The sequence below is a fragment of the Calypte anna genome, chromosome 14 (genome assembly GCF_003957555.1).
Source record: "Calypte anna isolate BGI_N300 chromosome 14, bCalAnn1_v1.p, whole genome shotgun sequence".
NCBI lineage: Eukaryota > Metazoa > Chordata > Aves > Apodiformes > Trochilidae > Calypte > Calypte anna.
The window spans coordinates 8371040-8391922 of NC_044260.1; the positions used below are offsets into that span (position 1 = coordinate 8371040).

Sequence of the window (20883 nt, forward strand, 5' to 3'; positions counted from 1 at the left end):
CTTTATCATGCAATTTAGATGCAGCAGTTTAAGCAGTTCTCATATAAACATGAGTGAATGGAGCAGGGAGCACCCTAGAGCAGTCAGATTTGTCTGGATAATGCAGGGCACTCTGCTTGAAAACCTTATATGAGCAATTCCCAGCTCATGAGTAGATACATGTCTGAGTCCTGAGGGGGAAAGGAAATGGATTTTAAAATAATTGTGATAGATTCCAAAATGTCATTGAGTTATGAGAAACGAATTCCCACTCTGTACACAATCTACCAAATGGCTTGGGAAAGACTTATATAAAATAAGTACTCTGCCTTCCACTGTTCCTTGTTGTGCTGAGGGGATGTCTCCTATTGCCATCTCCAGGGCTTAGAAACTGGGTATAGCATCCCCAGAAGCTGCTTCCCCTTAGGAGAAATTGTCCTCACTGTAAAGACTGTGATTCTTCTTCCATTCTTTTCACTGTGGTCTTCTCATTTCCCCAGTAGTGGCTGGATCTGTGCTGGTATCATTTATAGCTGTATAAAAATATAGGAGTTGTGACTTATTCATTACTTGTCACTTTTGGTCCAGGAGATCAGACTGCAATATCCCACTGCTCTCACTGGAGTGAAAGAAAAGGGGTATCTGGATCTATAAGTTTAAATAAATGAGGGTTATAGCTCAATAGAAGAACTTCATAAGCAATAACATTTCCATAGCCTTAAGATTTTTGTGTCTTGTCAACAGTAAGCCACAGTGCAGGACTTGAAGTTTTTGTTGACAAAAACTGGATTTGTCATAGCTAACTGCTCTAATTTGGTTTCAGACAGCAAGAGAAAAATCATGGACTCAGCATTTGTGCCTGAAAGTGGCTATCTTGATATGCTGCACAGTGATACTGACCCATTGCATCTCTATACTCTCTTTGATCCTAAATCATCTGGAAATGAAGAAGGTGACTTACCTGTAGGTTAGTAAAACACTAAAAAATGCTTACTTACTTTAGTCATCATGCTGTAAGTTATCATCAACTCCTTACAAGTAGTAGCCATATAATAGCAGTTTGTCATGATGCCTGGAATAAATTCAACAGACACTTGGTCTTATGATATATTAACTTTGTTTTGTACCTGTGTACAAAATACTGACTGCTTCCAGAAACTATCATGTTTTAAAAACTGTACATAATTACAGCTTCTTGCTCAGTGTGTCTAACAAAACACACTATAAATATCACTCAACAAAGTGTGAGGCTATAATGTCTTCAGTTTGGATGTCATTGCTGGAAGTAGTTTCTTTGCAAATGTTCTTATCATAAGCTCTCAAATGTAATTATCAACTCTTCTGTAGTTTCAAGCCAAAAGCTTTGGAAAGCAGAGTTTTAGATGAGATTGTGATTAAGCTAGTCTGCAAGCAAACTAGCAGATAATTTTTCCTATGATCCCAAGGCACCAACACAGTGGACTTTCATTACCAGATGCCATTTTAGAACTTTTGGGGACACAGAGCAGTGATTTTATAATTCTGTGATGGAGGAGAAAGCGGAACAGGCAAGGTGCAAAGGTGATAGTGTCTTGCACATAAGTTCCTATAGGTAATAGCCAGTTGCTCTGGCTCTCAAACTTTCTGCTTCTGTATTTGTGTGGAGGTTGTGGAATGTTCCTGCTCTCCCTGAGTTTTTTGGCAGAAAAGTATAGAACTGTGTCTGTGCAGCTGGTTGTCTTGTAGAGCAATAAGCAAGCTTATTTAAACAAATGCACTTGGCTGTGGGTTGAGAGTGGCAATAAAAGGAGAGGAACAGATGTATGCCAGATATGAGATCCTGTATCACTGTGCCCAGTAGCTATAAAATCTTACCAAATTGGAGGATACCACCTTGCATTCTTGTTGCTTTCGTAAGTGACTCATGTCAGAAGGTACATGGTCAGATCTGTGAAGGACTGAGCACCAGAGTCTATAATCATCTTTGTGATTAATTATTTCTCCAATTGAACTTTGGTCTCTCAACTTCAGACTGTTGATAACACCTGCAGGAGTGTTTCTTCACTCCTATGGCCTCACTTGCTGAGTGACTGAAAGTAGGATTAATTATGAATCAAGGACTGACTCTTGTATATCAGAGATGTGTCACTGCTTTGAATACTTCTGAGTCTTAGCAGTGTTTGAGGTGATTCAGATCAATTGAGCCTATTATTTGGAGCTGAACATTGCTACTGTGAAGATGGTACTATGGTCCCTGGAATACTGTTCCAGTTGGCCAGGCCAACTAGCTCCTTCAACAGGCAATTTTAGCGGAAGTTTAGGGGTTAGCAAGGACTCAGCATCAAAAAGGGAATTTTTATAATACTGCCATATCCTGAAGAATAAGAACATTTAATACTGTGGGCCTGGGCCCTGAGTGTAGGCCTTGCTGTCACAGAACAGATTCTGGAACTGTTTTATTTACTAGGAGAGAACAAGTCACAGAGTTCAGAATTGTTGATTTCTGTGTAACTGCAAATTACTGCGAGTTCAGTTCTGTTCCTACTTAACCAACATACAATGAAGTGCTGAAGTAACAAATCTGCCTTTTCTGTGTGTCCTGCTGTCTGTTTTTGTTTTTTTTTTTAATTATTTCTTGGTTAAGGTATTCATGGAGGCAATGTGTATTCCTTTTTAATTCTAGATCTTGAAGTTGATGTCAGCAACTATGAGCAGCTCAATAATATGGATTTCCCGTATACAATGGAAAATGGGGAAGATTTGTATCCTTGTTCCAACACGGTAGAGGATTATGCTAGAATAGGTATGACAGCAATTTTTGTTTTATAAATCATTGTTTTCCAATCACTTGCTATAGCTATATAGCTAAATTTTATTTTCAGTCTAAAGCAGTGGCTTTTACTTGAGTGGCCTGTCCCTCATGCATGGTACATCTAGCCAGGGTACCAAAGCCTCTGCATCGTGGGGAAACAGATGAACAGCAGCTTGTGGTTGTTTGGGGAAAATCTCTCTATTAATGGCTCCTTGTGCTTAATGCTTCCTCTCTCAACTTCTCCTTTCTTGTCTTCTTCATTTCCTGAACAACAATTGATAAGAAAATCTTAGTTTAACTCTTCAATTTCACACACACTACAGAATTATGTTAATAAGGGTAAGCTTACAAGAGTTTTAATGCAAAATTTACTATGTTATTATTCTGTTCCATTTTTTTTTCTTCTTGCTAGCTGAATTAGCAGAATATGTGCTGAAAGATCAGCAGGAGAAGCAGGTCGAAGACATTTTTGGTAAGAATTGTATGGCCAAGAATAATTTTCTACATGTCATGTTCTGGCTAACACCTGTAGTGTACCTCATCTCCACAATTTGAATACTAGTAATGTTTCTATACATCTGGTACTTCTTCTTTCCCCCTGGAATTCTCCTCCAGAATTTTCTTTCTTCAAGGATTTTCTGTATTTTTTGGCCTTTCTCAAAATGGCAATTTTTACTGCTTTTAAAGGAAACAAGATACAATATTAGTATTTGCCGTTAGGAGAATGATATGGATAGTTTGCAGTCCTTACAACACAAAATAAAATTTGTTTAGAACCCTTTATTCTGTCTCTTAAAGGATCTAACCCCTTTCACAGGCAAGATAAGTGGCTGCTTGTACTGAGCTTACAGTGTAATACAGCTGCGATATTTTATCCTTTGCTTATCAGTAGAGCAATAAGAAGCACCTATATTTTATCAGCCACTGAACTGATGATAGCAGGCTAATATTTTGCTGTTCAGAAACTAACACAAGGCACCAGAATCTGCATTCAGAACTCTGTGGGCTCTGTAAATCATATCAATCTGGCTATGTGTTGTGTTGCATCATTTGTTTTTTATCTTTTATTTGAAGCATATTTTGTCTCTGATGTCTGTTGGTGTGTTCTTGCTCTTACCTCTTTCTATAGTTTTTATAGGAGAGCAAAGGTTGATATTTGGCAATATTTCATGTTTTTAGCAGGGAACCTGATCTTGGATGAAATGGCCCCTGAAAACACTGAGAAATTTACTGACATAAAGATGCAGAAATGTCACAAACGACGTAAGTGAAAAACAGTGAGAATTTGAAAGGCTGTAGTGATGAATGCTGAATTTACATTACTATATTTGGTTTTAACACACCCTCGATGCATCTCATGTAGTTCTTCACTGATACAAGCAGATGTGCTTTCTCTGACTTTGCTCATCCTGTAGTCTGGAAGTGAAAACAGCTCCCCCAAGCACGTTCTTTACAAGTCACAGAATTTGTTTTCCTGTAATATAAAATTAAGCGTGTCCTATTTCTTCCCTTTAGCAATCATCTGTGGGACAGTGTTAACTTATTTTCAGTGTATCTATAGCTTAGCAAGTGTTAGCTGAAAAATTCCCCTTCAATAGCAAAAACAACAGCAAAGATATTTGATTGCTGGCACAAAAATTGACAGCCTAATTAATATTTCCCAACCAGATTAAAATAACATGAGATAACATGAGGCTTTTCACCTTCACATTTTAGACCTGTACAATTCTGAAATAGCTGAACTGAACATTCCCATGTACTTAAAAAAGTTAACTTAAGTTTCCATGTTGAAAACAGTTTTTGTCACTTCCTAACACCTTTTCTTCTTTCAGCCTTCTTAGGCTCTACAGAGAATTGCTCTGATGCTTCAGAACCCAAATACAAGAAAATAGGTAAGTTATTGGCTGAATAGGAAAATATTATTGAACATAGGTTGTCTCTTGTTTTAAATCACATCCTCAGTTATTGTAGCTCTGCCTTCTAGGGAAAGTTTCCTCTCCTAGATTTGATGATACAGCATCAACATGCATTTCCATGTTTCTTCTTCCAGCGGAGTGTAGAATCACCTTTTTATACACCTCAGGCCAACTCATGATGCAATGAATCTGTGCCCTCTTATCACTAGATATTAAACTGTGCATTGTAGGGCCAGCTACATCATTGTTTGGGAACAGCTGGATCCTTATATTTCAAAAGCACATGTTTCTGCTGGGATAGAAAAATTACTTAGCATCAGCAGAGGTACAGCTGAACTTTTCTAAATTGTTCTGAGAGAAGAAAGCAAAACAGTAGAGAATTAGGTAAGTGCCAAATGTTGTAATTTTTATCACATACACCTATCGTGTATGCAAGGCAGTGTGACTCAGGCCATAGTTTGGCATTTCCTGGGTTTGATCCTCTTTGTTCTAAGTGTGACACCTTCCAAAAATCCAGTGAGACATCCTACAGAATATAGTAACTGTGAGGAGACATTTTCTTGGCTCAGACCGTGCTATAAATGCTTTAAACCAAAATAAGAACGGGAGAAAGGGAAATTCCTAGGTGTTGCATGCTGTTAGACCATCTACAAGGCAGTGCCTGTGTCCAGAAGGAAAGCTGTAACTTGTAAACTGGTGCTAAAGTTCTTATCTAGCTGTATGTAGTTAATGGTTGTAGTTAAATGTTAATGTAGTTAAATGGTTGTCTCGGGCATAGCTAAGCCAGCAAAAGACTCTTCCAAAATCCACATGAGATCAATCACCTTTTGAAGTGGCATGTGCATTATCATATGCTGGCATGCTTCCCAAGCCTCCTAATGGGAACTCTGACAGCCCAAACGCCATGGGCTGTGTACATGGCAAGGTGGACAGCCAAAACCAGGGTGTAACCTGGAGAATATACAGAGTATCTCAGACCATGGGATTGCATTTTAGCAAAATTCAGGCCAGCAGCTGCTAAGGAACTGGCATAGACTGGATGAAAGTCATAGAGTACACACCAGCACTGGGACTGTGACCCAGTCTGGTTTTCCAGTGTTCATTTGGACTTCTGCGTGGGGGTTTGAGCAGAGTTAGCTGTGAAAAAATAAATTTGCATCTGGAGAGGTAATCAGAGTCCCTGTTGAGCTGGTACCTGCCAGTTGCAGTTACTCAGACACAGGTGAAATTCCTGGAAATTAGTACCCATTACAGGTAAATTACCTTCTATATGCTTAAATTCCTGTATAGATTTGGCACTTTTTAAAGCCTGTGTTTATGCCACAATAACAGTGAGAGTTTTCCATAAAGAAATTGCACACCAGTTCCTGAGTTCCTGATTTAAACAAAACACACAAAACCAAAATTACAACAGTAAAAATGCCTCACCCTATGGAATTTGCATTCCAGTCTACTGTATCATCACAGAGCTGACACTGCTTTGTAATGTTGTACCTATCCTCTTTCAGAATGTGCTCAGAATATTCATTTTCTCTACCTTACTTGATCCAATGAAGATGCTGAGGGAAGCAATATAGCATAAGGTGGTATAAGTCCTGAGTACAAAAAATCTAATTGACAGAAATATGAGCTGCATTACAAAATCAGGGATTTTATTAACCTGTCATAAATTGAGTGTCACAGTGTTATCTTGCAAAGGCAATACACACTCTTCCAAAGTGTAAGGCTATCTACAGTAAAGAGGATAATGGGTACTGAAGTTCTGACAGGTAAGCCAAGGATGAGGCTCTTTGAAAGGAATTGAATGAAATTAAATTTCAGATTTGCCAAACTGCTTGTGAGTAGCTGTACCAGTACCTGATCTGAGCTGACTGTATCAACACAACAATCCTTGGATAGGAACTTAAATGTGTATTTCACATGCTGGTATGCACATAAGCTGAAAAACACTTTAAACTCTGCTTTTATACCACAGAAAAAATGAAATATTAAAAAATCTTTTCTTGATAAACAACATAAACACGTCCCACCTTAAAGAGCTTGCATTCCAGATGACAGTGTCCACTAGAGTGGCACAAAACCCACACAGGTTTGTAGCTCCTGATGAAACATTAGGCTGCAGAAAGTGATGAAACAGACAACTTATTAAGGGAAGGGAAAGAGAAGCAGAATCAACTCTGAGAATTAGAGTGTGGCAAACCCAAGGAAATTAGCAAACTAGTTCAAAATAAGCAACTGTATCTTCCTTGATTTGTAAGAAACTTTCAACAAGCAGATGAAACCCTACAATGCATAGAGGTCTGCCTCCCCATTTGTCCTCTCCTTCAAATAAAAGAAGTGCTGCAGGCAAGTTGCATTTTTAAAACTCAGGTGTTTGTGATTGTACTTTGGGAAATGCTCTCAGCACAGACGAGTTAGCTGTACAAGCACTGTAGTGTCAAAGAAGAGAGTCAAGGTCCATTTACATCTAAACACATCTGAAAGTTTCTAGAAAGAAGACAGGCCAGGAAAGATGAAGAAAAGAGTGAACCGATGGGGAAAAAAAAAATTTACTACAGCATTTCATAAATACATCTAGATTTTGAGACCTGTGTAAACTTCAGAAAGCTATTGCATGTTGGTTTTAGTTTTAGAAAATAAAAACAACAGATCAGAATCAAGTAGTTTATGGTATCTATAAATACTGCTTCTTTGGCCCCTTAACTTCTAGCAATGAAATAACTTTCTCTTTTTGTTTTATTTTTTTGTTTTTTTTAGTGGAAGCCCCTGCAGTGTCTCCAGGGAATGGCAGTTTCTCACCTATGCCTCTCAGCCAGCCAGCCAGCTCTGCCTCACTAACATACCAGCATATGTCCTTTTCTATTCCTGCTACAAACACTTTGGAAAGAAGTTTTGTAATTCCTGGTGTGTACAGTACAGCTACAGGTGTGCACCTGTACACACACTGATTTATATGGGGGTAAAACTCTCCTAAAAATCTGATCATTGACCATCAACAATGGCAAAGAAAACAAGTATGCCAGTTGTTTCAATCAAGGACTTATAAGTGTGGCACTCACAAAAAGAATGAAAAATAGTAAAGGGAGATTAGAAATGCATTGCCCCTAATGAAATAGAGTAAGTCTTTTGTTTAAGTGTGTTAATACATAATAGAGCAGGGTTCTTTATACTAATGAAAATAATTGCTTAAGAGGAAGGCAATTTCATTATTAAACTTCAGATTAGTTCCAATTTCTTCTTCATCTAGAGGTTTGTAAAGGACTACAGGATAATGTTGTTTGCAGTAGTAAACCACAGTCTAGGTTGGAATTTTGTTTACAAAGAGTACTAATCCAGGTGTTGGGGTTTGTAGCCACCTTGCCTTAATGACATTGCATAGCCAAGCGTGTTCACGGTACACTGGAAAGTGCTAATGACAAAGACACAGTTCAGCACTTCTTTCTGTTAAATCTGTGCTGGAAATGAATCAAAAACCCGTGGATAAGTTAAAAGTCTTGCAGTATCTGATGCTAGCTGAAACAGCACAAAGTAGCAGAAAAAATTCTGTCATACCTACAGAAACTCAGAGCCATGGTTGATTAAATTGCAAGCACTGCATCATCAAAAAAATTTCCTGGTGTGGATTCAGGAGGATGCTTGCTAGCTGCTTGTACCAGCTGCAAGATGTGCAATTATGTGGGAAGTATATAGTGCAAAGGAAAGGGTAAAATTAATTCAGATACATCATATTTTCATGTTTTCTTTCTTCTGGATCTCTGATCCACACATTTACAGATTTAGCCTTAATCACTTCTCCCTATGTTAATAGAATTTCTCTTTAGACTGTCAAAAACCAGTGGTCACTGAAACCTGGGTAATCCCTTGTATCTAACATTCACAGTGCCTTCTAAGAGTTTTTGTTTGATGGATTCTGTAGATCTTATGTGATCCTATGAATTCTGGTTCATATACTGTTCACTGAAAAGGTTTTCCCACAAGCTGCCAGAACGGATAAGCAGCTTTTAGGAAGCTTTGTCTTTCTTTGAAGCTTTTAAAAACCTGGAGCCTTTAAAAACAGGGGAGTAATTATTCTGCATTTATTTAATGGTCTTCAGCACCCTGGATTCCAGAGTGTGTACCTGTCAGCATGAAAGGGAGCCAAGAGAATACAGGCTTTGCAGAGCTTCCTCAGCAGATACTTAACTTCATTCTTGGAAATGGAACATCTGATGTTATCATATATCCAGGTAAGCCCAGTAACTTTTGATCCACATAAATAGGCAGATAGTACTGGAGAATCAGTGTTGTCGACCAAGTACTAAGTTCCCTCATTTCAGTTTATGGTAGGTGTGATAAGCTGAAAACTATAATTTATTTCTTGCCAGTTGAATGTTGATGAAAATGTTGATATCCCCAAGTTTTCTAGTTAGTTTATGTGGTAAGTAGAAAATTAATTTTTACATACGCAGTTCTTTGGTTTGAGAGAGAGAGAGCATATTGCATCTACCCAAGACCAGTTCTTCCCTCCAAGCTTTACTCATATTGTCCTTCATGAGAAAAATAAAAATTAATGGTGTTTCCTTCTTTGTACTGGTCACTGGCTGCTTAGTGTAGTACAAAATACTGAGCAGATAAGGGGCTGTAGAGCTACCAGTTCAGGTATATATTAGTTGTGTTTGCTATGAAATCCAGTTCCTGGAAGGTTCCTTATTGTCTAATTAAAACAGTACAAAAGCCCCTGATGCTTGAAGCACCATCAGAAGTGGGAGCTGCACTGGTACTGCCATGGCCTGAGCACCTTAAATGCTCAGTGCTGGAGGCCAGACTGTGGTCAGCTTGTGGAAGCCCCAAACCCAAATAGAGTAAAGAAGCCTAAGACACAAAAAGGCTTATAAGGAAATGTGAGCCTTGGTCAGAGTATAACATCCCACCTGTGGTAGCAAACTTTTCCCACTTTTCTTCAAGCCCCCAGGGAGCTCCTAGAACAGGGAGTTTGATTTCAGTGGTTATTTGGTTTCTGATCTTTGGAGCCTGGTGATGATAGCTGCTTGCAACTTAGTACAAGTGTGTTGTTGCCCTCTGGTGGCTAACGCCACCCAGAATTTTAAGGTGGGAATGAATAGGAAAATTCTGCATGTGGCAAGTATTTGTAAACGATGTATACTGTTTATGTGAAGACACAATACTAATAATTTCAACTGATTTACATCAGCACAGTATGTGTGAGTATGTCACAAGCCTCAGGATTCCAAGAGCAGCAGAAAAGTAGCAGATAAGCTATCAAACCAGTGTTGTTTCCTTTTAAAAAAAATTATTAACACCTGGTTCATTTACCAATGCTACTTCACATCTAAATCTCATTACAGCCTTTCTTGGCTTTCCATTATGGTTTAATTAATAAAATAAATAGTATGCTAACACCCAACACTTGTCTGAAAATAGGCATGTCCCCTCTTTATTTATTATCTTAAGTTGTTTTTTCTTCTAGAAAGAAGAGAACTATCTCTATATCAAATGCACTTGCTTATTAGAAGTGTTTTCCTGCTAGGACCAAATCTGAGAACTCCAGCCCTTTTATCTGTTGCTGTCATGCAGAGTAGTAATTGGTTTCCAGATCACCAAAACTTCTAAGATTTTTATGTTTTTTAAACCACATTCTACATCAAGATGAACCAAATATTATGGCAATAAATACATTTGCAGAAATCTAGAGAGATTAACCTGTTCTGGTTTTTTTTTTCCACACCACTGCTGAGTGTGGTTACTATGAGACTATTGGTGAGGTTGGGTTTGTAACAGTCTCTGTCAATTTAAATTCTGTCCTGTGTCTGCAAAGTTTTTCCTACCAAAAGTTGTCAAAATTGATGCTGTGTCATTACCAGTCTGTAGAAAACTTTTCTCTAAAAAATTCCTGATTTCTTTGTGTGGCAGAATCTGATTATCTAACCAACTGCAAAAGTCTGAGTTACTTTGAAAACAAACAGACAAAAAGAAAGAAAATTGAAGAGTGACAGTAGTTTGTCAGGAAGAGTAATGGATGAGTTCTGTTACCAATAGTCACTTGTCTGTGACTTCATCCTTAATGCTTGGTTACAAGGGGTAGAATAACAAAAGGCAACTATTGCTTTTGATGACATAAGGAAGTCCCAAATGTGAACCTGAGTTTATGCAAAAACACTGACATTTTAAACTATTAGTGGCTGTCACCTTGTTATGCTGAGTCTTTGCTTCATACAACTGTTGTAACAGCTGTCATTTTTTGGTGTCAAACTGCCTGCAACAGATTGTGTCACCTGAATGTACTCATGTGAGGCTTTGTTCCTTTCCCGTGCAGATAAGCAAAAGATCTCTTTTCTTGGATGATAGGTAATATCTATAGCAATGAACTTTAAAATTTGCATTAGTCTTACTGGTAAAACTCATAAAGCTGAATCAATTACTATCTATGTGTCCTCCTTAGTATATTATTTTGTTTCTCCAGGTTTAGAACTGTTCAAAGAAGTCCAAGTTACCGTAATTCCATCTGAAGAACCTTTTGAAAGACCAAGTGAGTTCAGAACTCTTGAATTAAAGCTTTCAGTATTTTTTGGCAAATTTTTAAGTGTTTCTTTCCATAACAAAAAAACTATTTGTTAGGAATTGTCACTCAGCAATTGGTGAAGCTGTTGAATGGCTGAGCACAGTTCCCGTTTTTAAGATGTTAGACTTGTTTACCTTGAGATATCGAGCCGTAGTACCTTCTTAGAAGATTAGTATACTTACCTGATTTTATCAGATGTATAGATACCTCCAAAATTACTCAGGTTATAGGTCTGAAACCATCTCTTCTGCCTGCATTCTTAACTAAGTATCTGCAGTTGCATGTGGTAAATCCAGACCTACATGCTTGATGGGAACTGAAATATTTTTACCATATTACAGTGGTGCAATTATGAAGCAGTGTTATACTTTGTGGACTGGTTTCTTCAGGTCATGTGTGCTTTTTGTTTCTCTAGAGCCAGTGGAAGCTTTTTGTACATCACTTAAGGATTATTTCCGAGACGTGTGCAAATTTATGACCATGGAACGAGAAGTAACTCTTGATCACCTGTTTATTGATGGAACATTAGTTCAAAGTCAAACTGAAATCAAAACTGGGAAGAATAGCACAAAAGCTATGGAAAAGGAGCTGGTAACTTGCAGTATGCAAGGAAAGGAAAAGGCAGCTCTTAAAAGAAGCCAAGTATTTGAAATCCCAGGAAGTAAAGAGTTAGAGACTAAAGTGATTGTGGTGCTGGGAAAAGCAGGAATGGGCAAAAGCATTCTTATCCAGAAGATCTGCCAGGACTGGTCCAATGGAGAGTTTTCTCAATTTGAATTTGTTTTCTGGTTTGACTGCAAACAAATAAGCTTGCCTGAGAAGCGATACAGCCTGAAGGATCTACTTCTTGAGTTTTTTGTAAAACCTCAAGAGGGAAGCATGGAGATCTTTGAGTATATATTGCAAAACCCTGCTAAAGTCCTTCTGGTTTTTGATGGTTTTGAAGGGTTACATATTTATGAGAATTTTCCTCATTGCTCAGCCAGCCAGCCTGAAAAAGGCTTGTGCAGTTTAAAGGAGCTGCTTTCAGGACTCATCCAAAAAAAGATACTGAATGGTTGTACTTTATTACTTACAGCAAGACCAAAAGCCAAGGTGTACCAGTACCTGTCCAAGGTCGATAAGACTATTGAAATAGTAGGACTTTCCCCTCAACAGAGAGAATTGTACATAACCAAATATTTTGAAGGATTACCTTTCTGTGGTAATGCACTGAAATTAATCAAAGAGTGTGAGTACTTGTTCAGTTATTGCTATAGCCCTCTAATGTGTAGATTTGTTTGTTTCCTCTGTGAGACAGTACTTGAAATTGGAGACAAAAACCTTCCTTCAACTCTCACTGGAGCCTTCCTGAAATTCATCCAGCAGAAGATACCATTGCAAGCAGATGTTACAACCATGCAAAATCAAGAGAGTCTTGCTGCACTAGCCCACATAGCCTGGTGTCTTGGAGAAAAGCACCAAAGTGCTATGAAAAGTGACTTTCTTTCTTCTAAGAAAGTTAAAGAGTTTGGTCTCAAATATGGATTTTTCTCGCCATTTGCATTCCCCAGACATTCAGATAGTGGAGAAGAGGAATTTGGGACCACATTCTCTGATTTTGTCATTCAGAATTTCCTGGGTGCTCTTCACCTTATGCTAGCAGAAGAAATCAAAGATCAAAGTCTAACGAAGTACTTTAATTTTCCATCCAAGAAGAAAAAACCTTATAACTCGTTAGATTTGGTGCCTCGATTTTTGGCTGGTTTGTTGTTCCTCCAAGATGACCCCTACTTCTGCTCCCTTTCAAATAAGGATGTAAAACAATCAACCAAGAAACAAAAAACATTCTTGAAATATATTAAAAGGCTGCAGATTAATGAGCTCTTCCCAAAGAGTTTACTTGAGCTTTTACATTGTATTTATGAAACACAAAGCAATTATCTCTTGCAGCATGTGGCCTTAAGGCTCAAACCAGACCTGTCTTTTCTGGATGTAGTTCTTACACCACCTGATGTCTATGTACTGCACTCTATTTTAAAAAGGTCAAGAAAAGAGTTTTCCTTGGATTTGCGAAACAGCGGGATTGACAAGCAAGGAGTAAAAGACTTGGTTGGCCTAAAGAATGTGACATCGTTCAGGTTGGTCATTCTCTGTAGATAGTAGTCATTCGTAGGACTGCATGTAGATGACTTTCATGCAACAATAGCAGTTTTATCTGTTGATTTCATGTGGTTTGTCACTTCACAGAGCCTCCCTCAGTGACACAGTCAGGATCTGGAAATCTTTAGAAGAGACAAAAGACTACGAACTGCTGAGAGCATCAATAGAGAAATTTGTTCTTGATCCCTTTAAGGCAAGGACAATGAAGGACATCCATGACCTTTCAGACCTTGTAGAAATGCAGAAGATGAGCAACTGGTAGGCTCATTTATAATCAAAAGTCTTCATGATATACTAGCTATAGTAATGGGGGGGTTCACTGATAGTGATAGATAGGGATAGATAGGGATAGAAAATGGGGCTTCACTGACAGTGTTGGAGAATGGAGTCCTCTGCTTGTCCAAAGGAGAAGTAACTGAGGCAGTGCAAGCTCTTGTATCATCTCAGAGCATTCTCCTACATTGATGTGTTGTGGTTGTCATGGCAGGGAGGAGCAATGACAGCACTATGTGGAGTATTTATCAAAACTGCCAATAAAAAAGCCAGCTGTCATTTTTTTCTTCAGATTTCTTTTTAAGCTCCGAGAATGCTACCTTCCATTGTTTTTCTGCTATATAACTTGGGCTAATATCAGCCCCTCATAGCACCTGGACCATAATTGAAGCCTTGATTTGTGCTGGTCATAAATGATCTGAGTCAGCCCTTTAGCTCAGGAGGTATAAGTTTGTGTTACATGATCTGTGTTTCATCTCTTCTCATGATGTGACTAAGGCATTGGTTGCAATTAAAGGCATGCATAACTGGAGCATTTTACTTGGTTTGTTGTTGTTTTTTTTCAAATAAAAATGGTGACTTCCATTTTAACAGGGGCAGAGTATTTTGGTTAAAATATGCACAAAATAATTTTGACAGAAAATACTTTACTTTAAAGATTGCATTTTAAGTTTTATTGGAAGCAGAGCAAATGACTGCACTGTGAAAGCCAGTTATCAGATGGAAATTAAGCTAGTCAAGAATGGTTGGAGTAGAAGTTTTTCTGAATTTTCCTGGTTCCTCATTTGATTCAGTAGTGGTTTATGTTCTGTAAAAGTTTGTTAATAAATGATTGTTAAACCACTGGTTTGATTGCTAAAATATTTATCATACTCTGGTTCTGCTGTGATTTTAGTGTGCAAGAAGCACCTGGCTGCAGCAGCTATGAAATTCCTGCCATCAAAAACCTCAGAAAAATAGAATTTGCGTAAGTGAAACACCTCTCTGATACGTTTAAGACCAGGAAGATGCATGCATATTGGCTATGGTCATTAGACTAAGTTTATGGTTAAGCATTAAGTAAGCTCCATGTATTTTTATTTTGCTTTTCTCAACTGGATTTGTTTAGCTGTGGCCAAAACAAACAAAAAAATAATTACTGTCTCCTGCACTGATATGATGATACACATTGACACAGTTCTGTCAATTTTGTTTTATTTTACTGCACTAAAATGTTGATCCTAAGTTAGTCTGAATTGCCAACAGTTGGGAAGAAAAAAGGACTATTTTTCATCTTGTTTGTCAAGATTATTTATCAAGATTACAATACTTAAAATGGAAAACCTGCTGCTTCTGTGCAAGCAGCTCTGCTCTGCCTGCTCTCAGCCTTGGGGGGAATCCTCATCTGGAAGGCTGAAAGCAGAAATGGCTGCTTACAAGCAGTGTAAGCTAGCTTGCTTTTGGGGGTGCAGGGGAAGAACTTAAAAATTCATAACTTTTGCTGTTTTAGAACGTGTGAAAAAATTGCTCTATGTCTGTATTGGTTTTCTTCCAGATTAGGTCCTGTATGTGGCATTCAGGGATTCCAAAAACTTGTGGAAATTCTTGCAGCATTCCCATCACTTCAGCATTTAGAGTGAGTTATACAAAAGATTAACTTTACCAATGTTCCTCAGCACCCCTTGATGATGAGGGAGCTCATGTTCCCAAGGAGCATTTAATTTGCCAAGACTATTTGCTTTGATGAACAAACTGAACAAAAACATTCAGAGAATCTTTCAGCAGACTGAAAGCCTGGTGCTCTTTATCCTGCCTTGAGACACTCGGTAGTGATTTGTTCAATACTCCTTCAGTCACTTCCACTTCAACCACAGTTCCTAATGGGTCGATGGTTGTAGCAGAGATGGTTGTGGTACAGAGCCCCACTTGGTGCTCTCCCTTCCTGCCATGGCACTGATCAGTGCTGCCAGCTGATTACTTATTTCTCCCCTCAAGATCCATAATGTTCCTGAGCCCCAAGCTCACTTATGGTGAGGTTGTTGAAGGTCTCGCTGTTGTTTCTGCCTCAGGAAAGAACATGCTCCCTCCTGAGCCAGAAGCAGCATTAAATTTGGGATTTACCTTCAGTATTTGTGCTGCTGAAGTCAATGATCATTCCAAACTTGTGGCAGAATTTGTAAGAGATTGAACTCTGTGTGTTTGATTGATACAAAAGAGATAAAAAAGACATTCTCAGGTAGTGTCTGGTTGTGTCACACAGCCTCACCAGGAGCAGCATTAAAACCAGAGTTTTAAGAATGCCAGTTACTATTTTTTCCCTTGTATCTATGACAAACCAGGTGTCTCTGAATTTTAGGCTTCTTTATGCTAGGAACAATTGTAGCAACAAAAGACAATATTCTGCTGTCATCTCTGTGGAAAGATTAGTGAGTTTTGACAGTATCCTTGGCCTTACTAGCTCAGCCCATTAGCCAGTTTATCTTATCTGGCTTTTTCATGGTATTTTGGGAAAACAATAAAGCTCTAGAATTGGAATGAGTTCAGTGTATCCTGCCATTGTCTGGCAGATTAGAAGGTGATCCAGTATCTAAAATTGTATCTCTTTCCATCTGGATACCTGCATGAAGGAAAACTTAATTTCTAATGCTCCCTATCTGGAGAATGAGCTCCAGATAGGAGCAGAGATTAGGCAGAGATTTATAGCATCTGCAGGATTTTGCCAGTTCTGTATTTCTGTGTACACAGGAAATCTCATTTATGCATTGCTGGAACACAGCTATTTCATAACAATTTTTAATAACCTTCAGTGTGTGGTGGATGCAAGGCATTAAGTGCTACCATTTGCATATCAAAGGAAATGGGTCAAACTACTCAACTAGTAAAAAAATTCTTGTGCCATAAATTTGGGAAGCAGAAAGCTGCTTGTTAGAGAAGCTGTAATTTGTATGGTGCTTCTTCCTGGTGAGGCTGCTGCAGAGGAGCTTCTCAAGATACATGAAGTGGTCTCTGAGGAGAAAAACTTGAATACAAGTGAATCTAATTCTCTTTTTGTCATCACCCACCCAGCCTTGATGCTCTGAGTGAAAATGGCATAGGAGATGAAGGAGCAAAGAGTCTCTCTGAAGTCCTTCCAGCCCTGATATCACTGGAAACATTAAAGTAAGTGCAAGGTTAACAGCTTTTTTGAAAAGAAGGATTAAACCTAGAGCTTTAAGGGGCTGTGTTAACAATTATGGGCACAACTTAACCTGTGACATGGCAGACCAATGAGTCTATGGACACACTTAATCTGTACATTCATTAGAGAAATAGAGAAAAGAGAAATGGCAATTCATCATGTCTCTTCAAGGGCCATAGTTTGTCTTTTTCCCTTCATTTGTTCTAAACAGACTGCTCACATTATATAAAAAAGACATAAAAAAAAAAGCTAGAATAAATGTGCTTGACTAACAAATTGATCCTGCTTCCTGCAGCTTATCACAGAATAAGATAACAGATGTGGGTGCAGAGAAACTTGCTACAGCTCTTCCTTCCTTGTCTTCATTAAAGACACTAAGGTAAGTAGTTGTATCCTGTTCAGTTGGTTTATATAACATACCTTGCAACCTCTGTCAAATTACTGAACATGGAACAAATGTACACATGGTGCAGCAGCCAAACTTTTGACTTCATTCTTGCATGAAGTCATTAGAGATGAGAAAAAAAGAGGAGCATGTGACCCAATGTAGACATATAGAAGGATTGCTCAGGAATATAATGAGGACTGTACTGATTTTTAAATCCAATCCATAATACCCACTTATGAATAATACCCACCCTGTACAAACATGCACCCAGGGCCATTGCTTGCATTGAAATCTTTTGAATCTGTTCCCCAGACCTCTGAGCTTCATTTTCTTGTGTATTTTTAATTTGACCTAATGTAGAAATAAATGTTTTCATTATCCATTAAGAATCTAGACCTGTGGTTGCTGTAGCTGTGCTAGCTAAAGAAGGGACACGGCCACTTGTCTTAATGGATACAAAAATATGAAACAGCGTTTTAAACATTAACTGAAAGAATTAAGGAGAACTTGGAAGTTTGATCTACCAACCTTATCTGAAATTCTTCTATTTAATATATAATCTGTTTATATTATCCATTATTCAATTGTGACTATACTGGTTTGGGGTTTTTTGCAGCTTATACAATAATAGCATTTGTGATTTTGGAGCAGAAAATCTTGCGAAAGTTCTTCCTGCAATGGCATCTTTAAGAGTGCTCGAGTGAGTATGAATTCTTCCAAGATGGCCCAGGAAAGCTTACTTGCTTGGATACTGAAAATTCAAATCTTCCATGCTTGGCATAGAGGAGACAGGATTTGAGGAGGCAAATTTCACGGAAATTTCACAGGGAAAATGTGCTTGTGCAGAGTCCAGATAGTCAGTGGTTAGAAAGGATTAAAGAGCAGTTCATCATAAAACAGAAAAATTGGTTTTGAGATGGAAAGGGGTCATGGGGAGTTGGAGAAGGACTTCAGATACAGAGAATAAGGAATCCCTCAGAGGAACCAATTTAATGTTTTTATTCCACTTTGATCTTTTGAGTGTTTTATTAAAGTTTTTTTTTTAATCAAGGATCTATTTTGTGGGTTGTTTTTTTTTCCTTTTTTTTTTCCTTCCCCCATCTGCAGATAGCCTGTATTTTGAATGAAATGTTTTATTACACCACTACAATATGTGGCCTGGACTAACAAATTGGCTTTTTTTTATCTCAGTGTTCAGTATAACAAAATAACTGGTGCTGGAGCCCAGCAGCTGACTGACAGTCTACGAAAATGTCCCCATATCAAGACCTTGGTGTAAGTCTCTTGATGTGCTTGTTTGTTTTATCATCATTCTGTAAATTGGATTAGAATTCATGATAAAGCTGTGTTCTGTGTTCGTCAAATTTACAAGAGGCACAAAAAAACCCATCACAAAAATACAAAAGTAGTCACAGAAATATTAAAAATATCTCTGGTTTCAGCTGTATTAATTCCCAGTCATCCCATCAATGCCAAAAAACTTTTCCTGCTTTAAGAATAGTTTACATTGAGCCTACCTTCATCTTCTGCCCTCTCATAGTACCTGAACTACGCTGTGCTGCAGGACTTATATTTGAAGGATGGGCAACGAGCAAACATCATTAGAGGGTAAATAGACTGAAGGTGCCAGTACACATTCAGGGGAAGGAAGTTGGACAGGCAGCTAAAGAGCAGTTAAGGAGACAAGACTGTAAGTTGTCATATAACCAGAGTCATACAGGTTATGGGCAAGTAAAATGCTTTATTCTAAGCAAAAATGCATATTACTTTGTTGCATGGTTTTAAATACTTTTATAGAAAGGGAAAAGGCAACATCAAAACAAAATACAAAGATACCAAATATACAAAAAAACCCTGTCAAGTAAATTATGCTTCTTAAAATCTCTTTCTGTTTGAATTTGTCCCCACAGGATGTGGAATCCCACCATTCCCTATGGAGTTCTCGAACACCTTCAGCAGCTGGACTCTAGAATCAGTGTGTAGATTCAGATGATCCCATAAAGGTAATAAATCCTATATCCTTGAGGCAGAAAGATTTGTTTTTGTGGCAGCTGTTGAATCTGGTTTCACTGGCAGCAGGCACAGTAACAGGATCAGTGCATACATGGCTAAGGAAAGAGATGCTGCCCTAGAGTGGCACAGATCAGTGTCACATCAGGCCCCTTTGTCTCTCCCTGGCACCAGCACTAGCAAACTGCAGGAGCTGTGGCAATACCAATGGACCTCTAGAACTTGTAGGTACAGACCTGTAGGACTCCAGCCCAGTTCAGTGACAGAGCTGGCTTGCTTACCTTTTTTTTTTTCTGTTGCAGAAAACTAAATAGCTTTGTGTACTTCTCATGCTTAATAGATGAGTTGTGAACTCTCTAGAGATTGTTTTGTGTTGATTTTCCTTAAGTCATTTAATTTTTCTTAATACAAAATTTCTTAATACAAATCCTCCACAGCTGCTTGTTTCACTATGAAGCTGTGCTTATACTGTATTCAGAACAAGCCACTGGTTCTTGAATTCCTTGTTTAGCATGGTATAGCCACTGCAATCCACTTTTACTTCATTAATTCTGCCTGTACTATTTCAAGGATCCTTGAAATACTTACATCACTAACAATTTGTTAACAGTGCTGGTGATCACCAGCATTTCATTGCCTTGATGCTTCTGTACTTGAAGGAGCTGTAGCAGTCAAGGAAAGCTAGGGTTTGTATAAGATTTTTGTTTCCAGATTTCTGCCATACACTTCCTCTTGTTCTTAAAAAAAAACACAGGATACATCAGTGAAATGACCCCAGAAAAGAATGAGAAGTCAAATTATATTTTGGTGATTAAGCTGTCAGGTGTACAGCTAATATTCTGTTTTCATCATTTCATAGGTGACATACAGAAGAGCAGAAGGTGTTCTCTGTGGTTTCCTATCTTCTTACTGCTTTATGAATTGATGGATGGTTTTCATGATAGTGGCAAAATTTAAAAAGTCACATTCAAGCTTCTGGGTGATGCTTGAAGTAAGTGAATGAGAGTGTTCAAATTTTTTAAAGGTCACTTAAAATGCCATTCAAAGACCTAGTTGTGATTCTACTGAAGTGAGGAAGAGTTAAGCAACATCAAGTTTTGAAGATGAAAAGAGCATCTGGATATTGCCATCACCATTGAAGGTGACAAGGAATCACCAGGATATACGGGTAGTATAAAAATCCGTCATCAATTCATCAGAGAGTAGACTGAAATCTGCTGGCCCTGCAACATTTGAAGTAGTGACAGATCAAATCTAACTTTTTTTTGTGATTCCAGTGGTAACTGTGATCAAATTCAGTTTGATGATTTGGGGCTTCCAAAGCTCAATGTTATATAATTATATATGTTATATAATTCCCCTCTCTGCCTGGATGGCTTTGAAGCATTAGGGTCAGAAGCATTAATATCAGTCTTGTAAACCAGTCTGCTATCATAAGATTATCCATAAGAATCTAAAGTGGCTCTTTTCTTGAATGCTGATTAGCAGAGCTGTCTTAAGGGATAGAAAGATGTTTTCTATCACTCCCTTATTATAGAATCCTTCAAAAAGATCAGGAAAAAAAAAAGTCAAGAGGAAAAGATGATTAAAGCTGGAAAACTATTAAGAACTTTTCTGACATCACAGAAATCCAAATGCCCTCAGGTAGCTTCAGCTTACTGCATAAAA

At 38.1% G+C, this 20883-nt stretch overlaps 1 protein-coding gene across 1 annotated transcript; it reads left to right on the forward strand.

Annotated features, from left to right (window-relative positions):
- Positions 1–819: 819 nt before the first annotated feature.
- On the forward strand, positions 820–19197 carry CIITA (class II major histocompatibility complex transactivator). The gene is given in 19 exon segments (XM_030459889.1): positions 820–946; positions 2642–2761; positions 3183–3242; positions 3950–4033; positions 4603–4662; positions 7444–7599; positions 8781–8912; positions 8968–8980; positions 9051–9103; positions 11147–11212; positions 11661–13365; positions 13475–13645; positions 14556–14627; positions 15195–15275; positions 16706–16798; positions 17113–17196; positions 17822–17905; positions 18397–18480; positions 19116–19197. Coding segments are annotated over 19 exon segments (3318 nt in total). The 3' UTR covers positions 19189–19197.
- The last annotated feature ends 1686 nt before the right edge of the window (positions 19198–20883 follow it).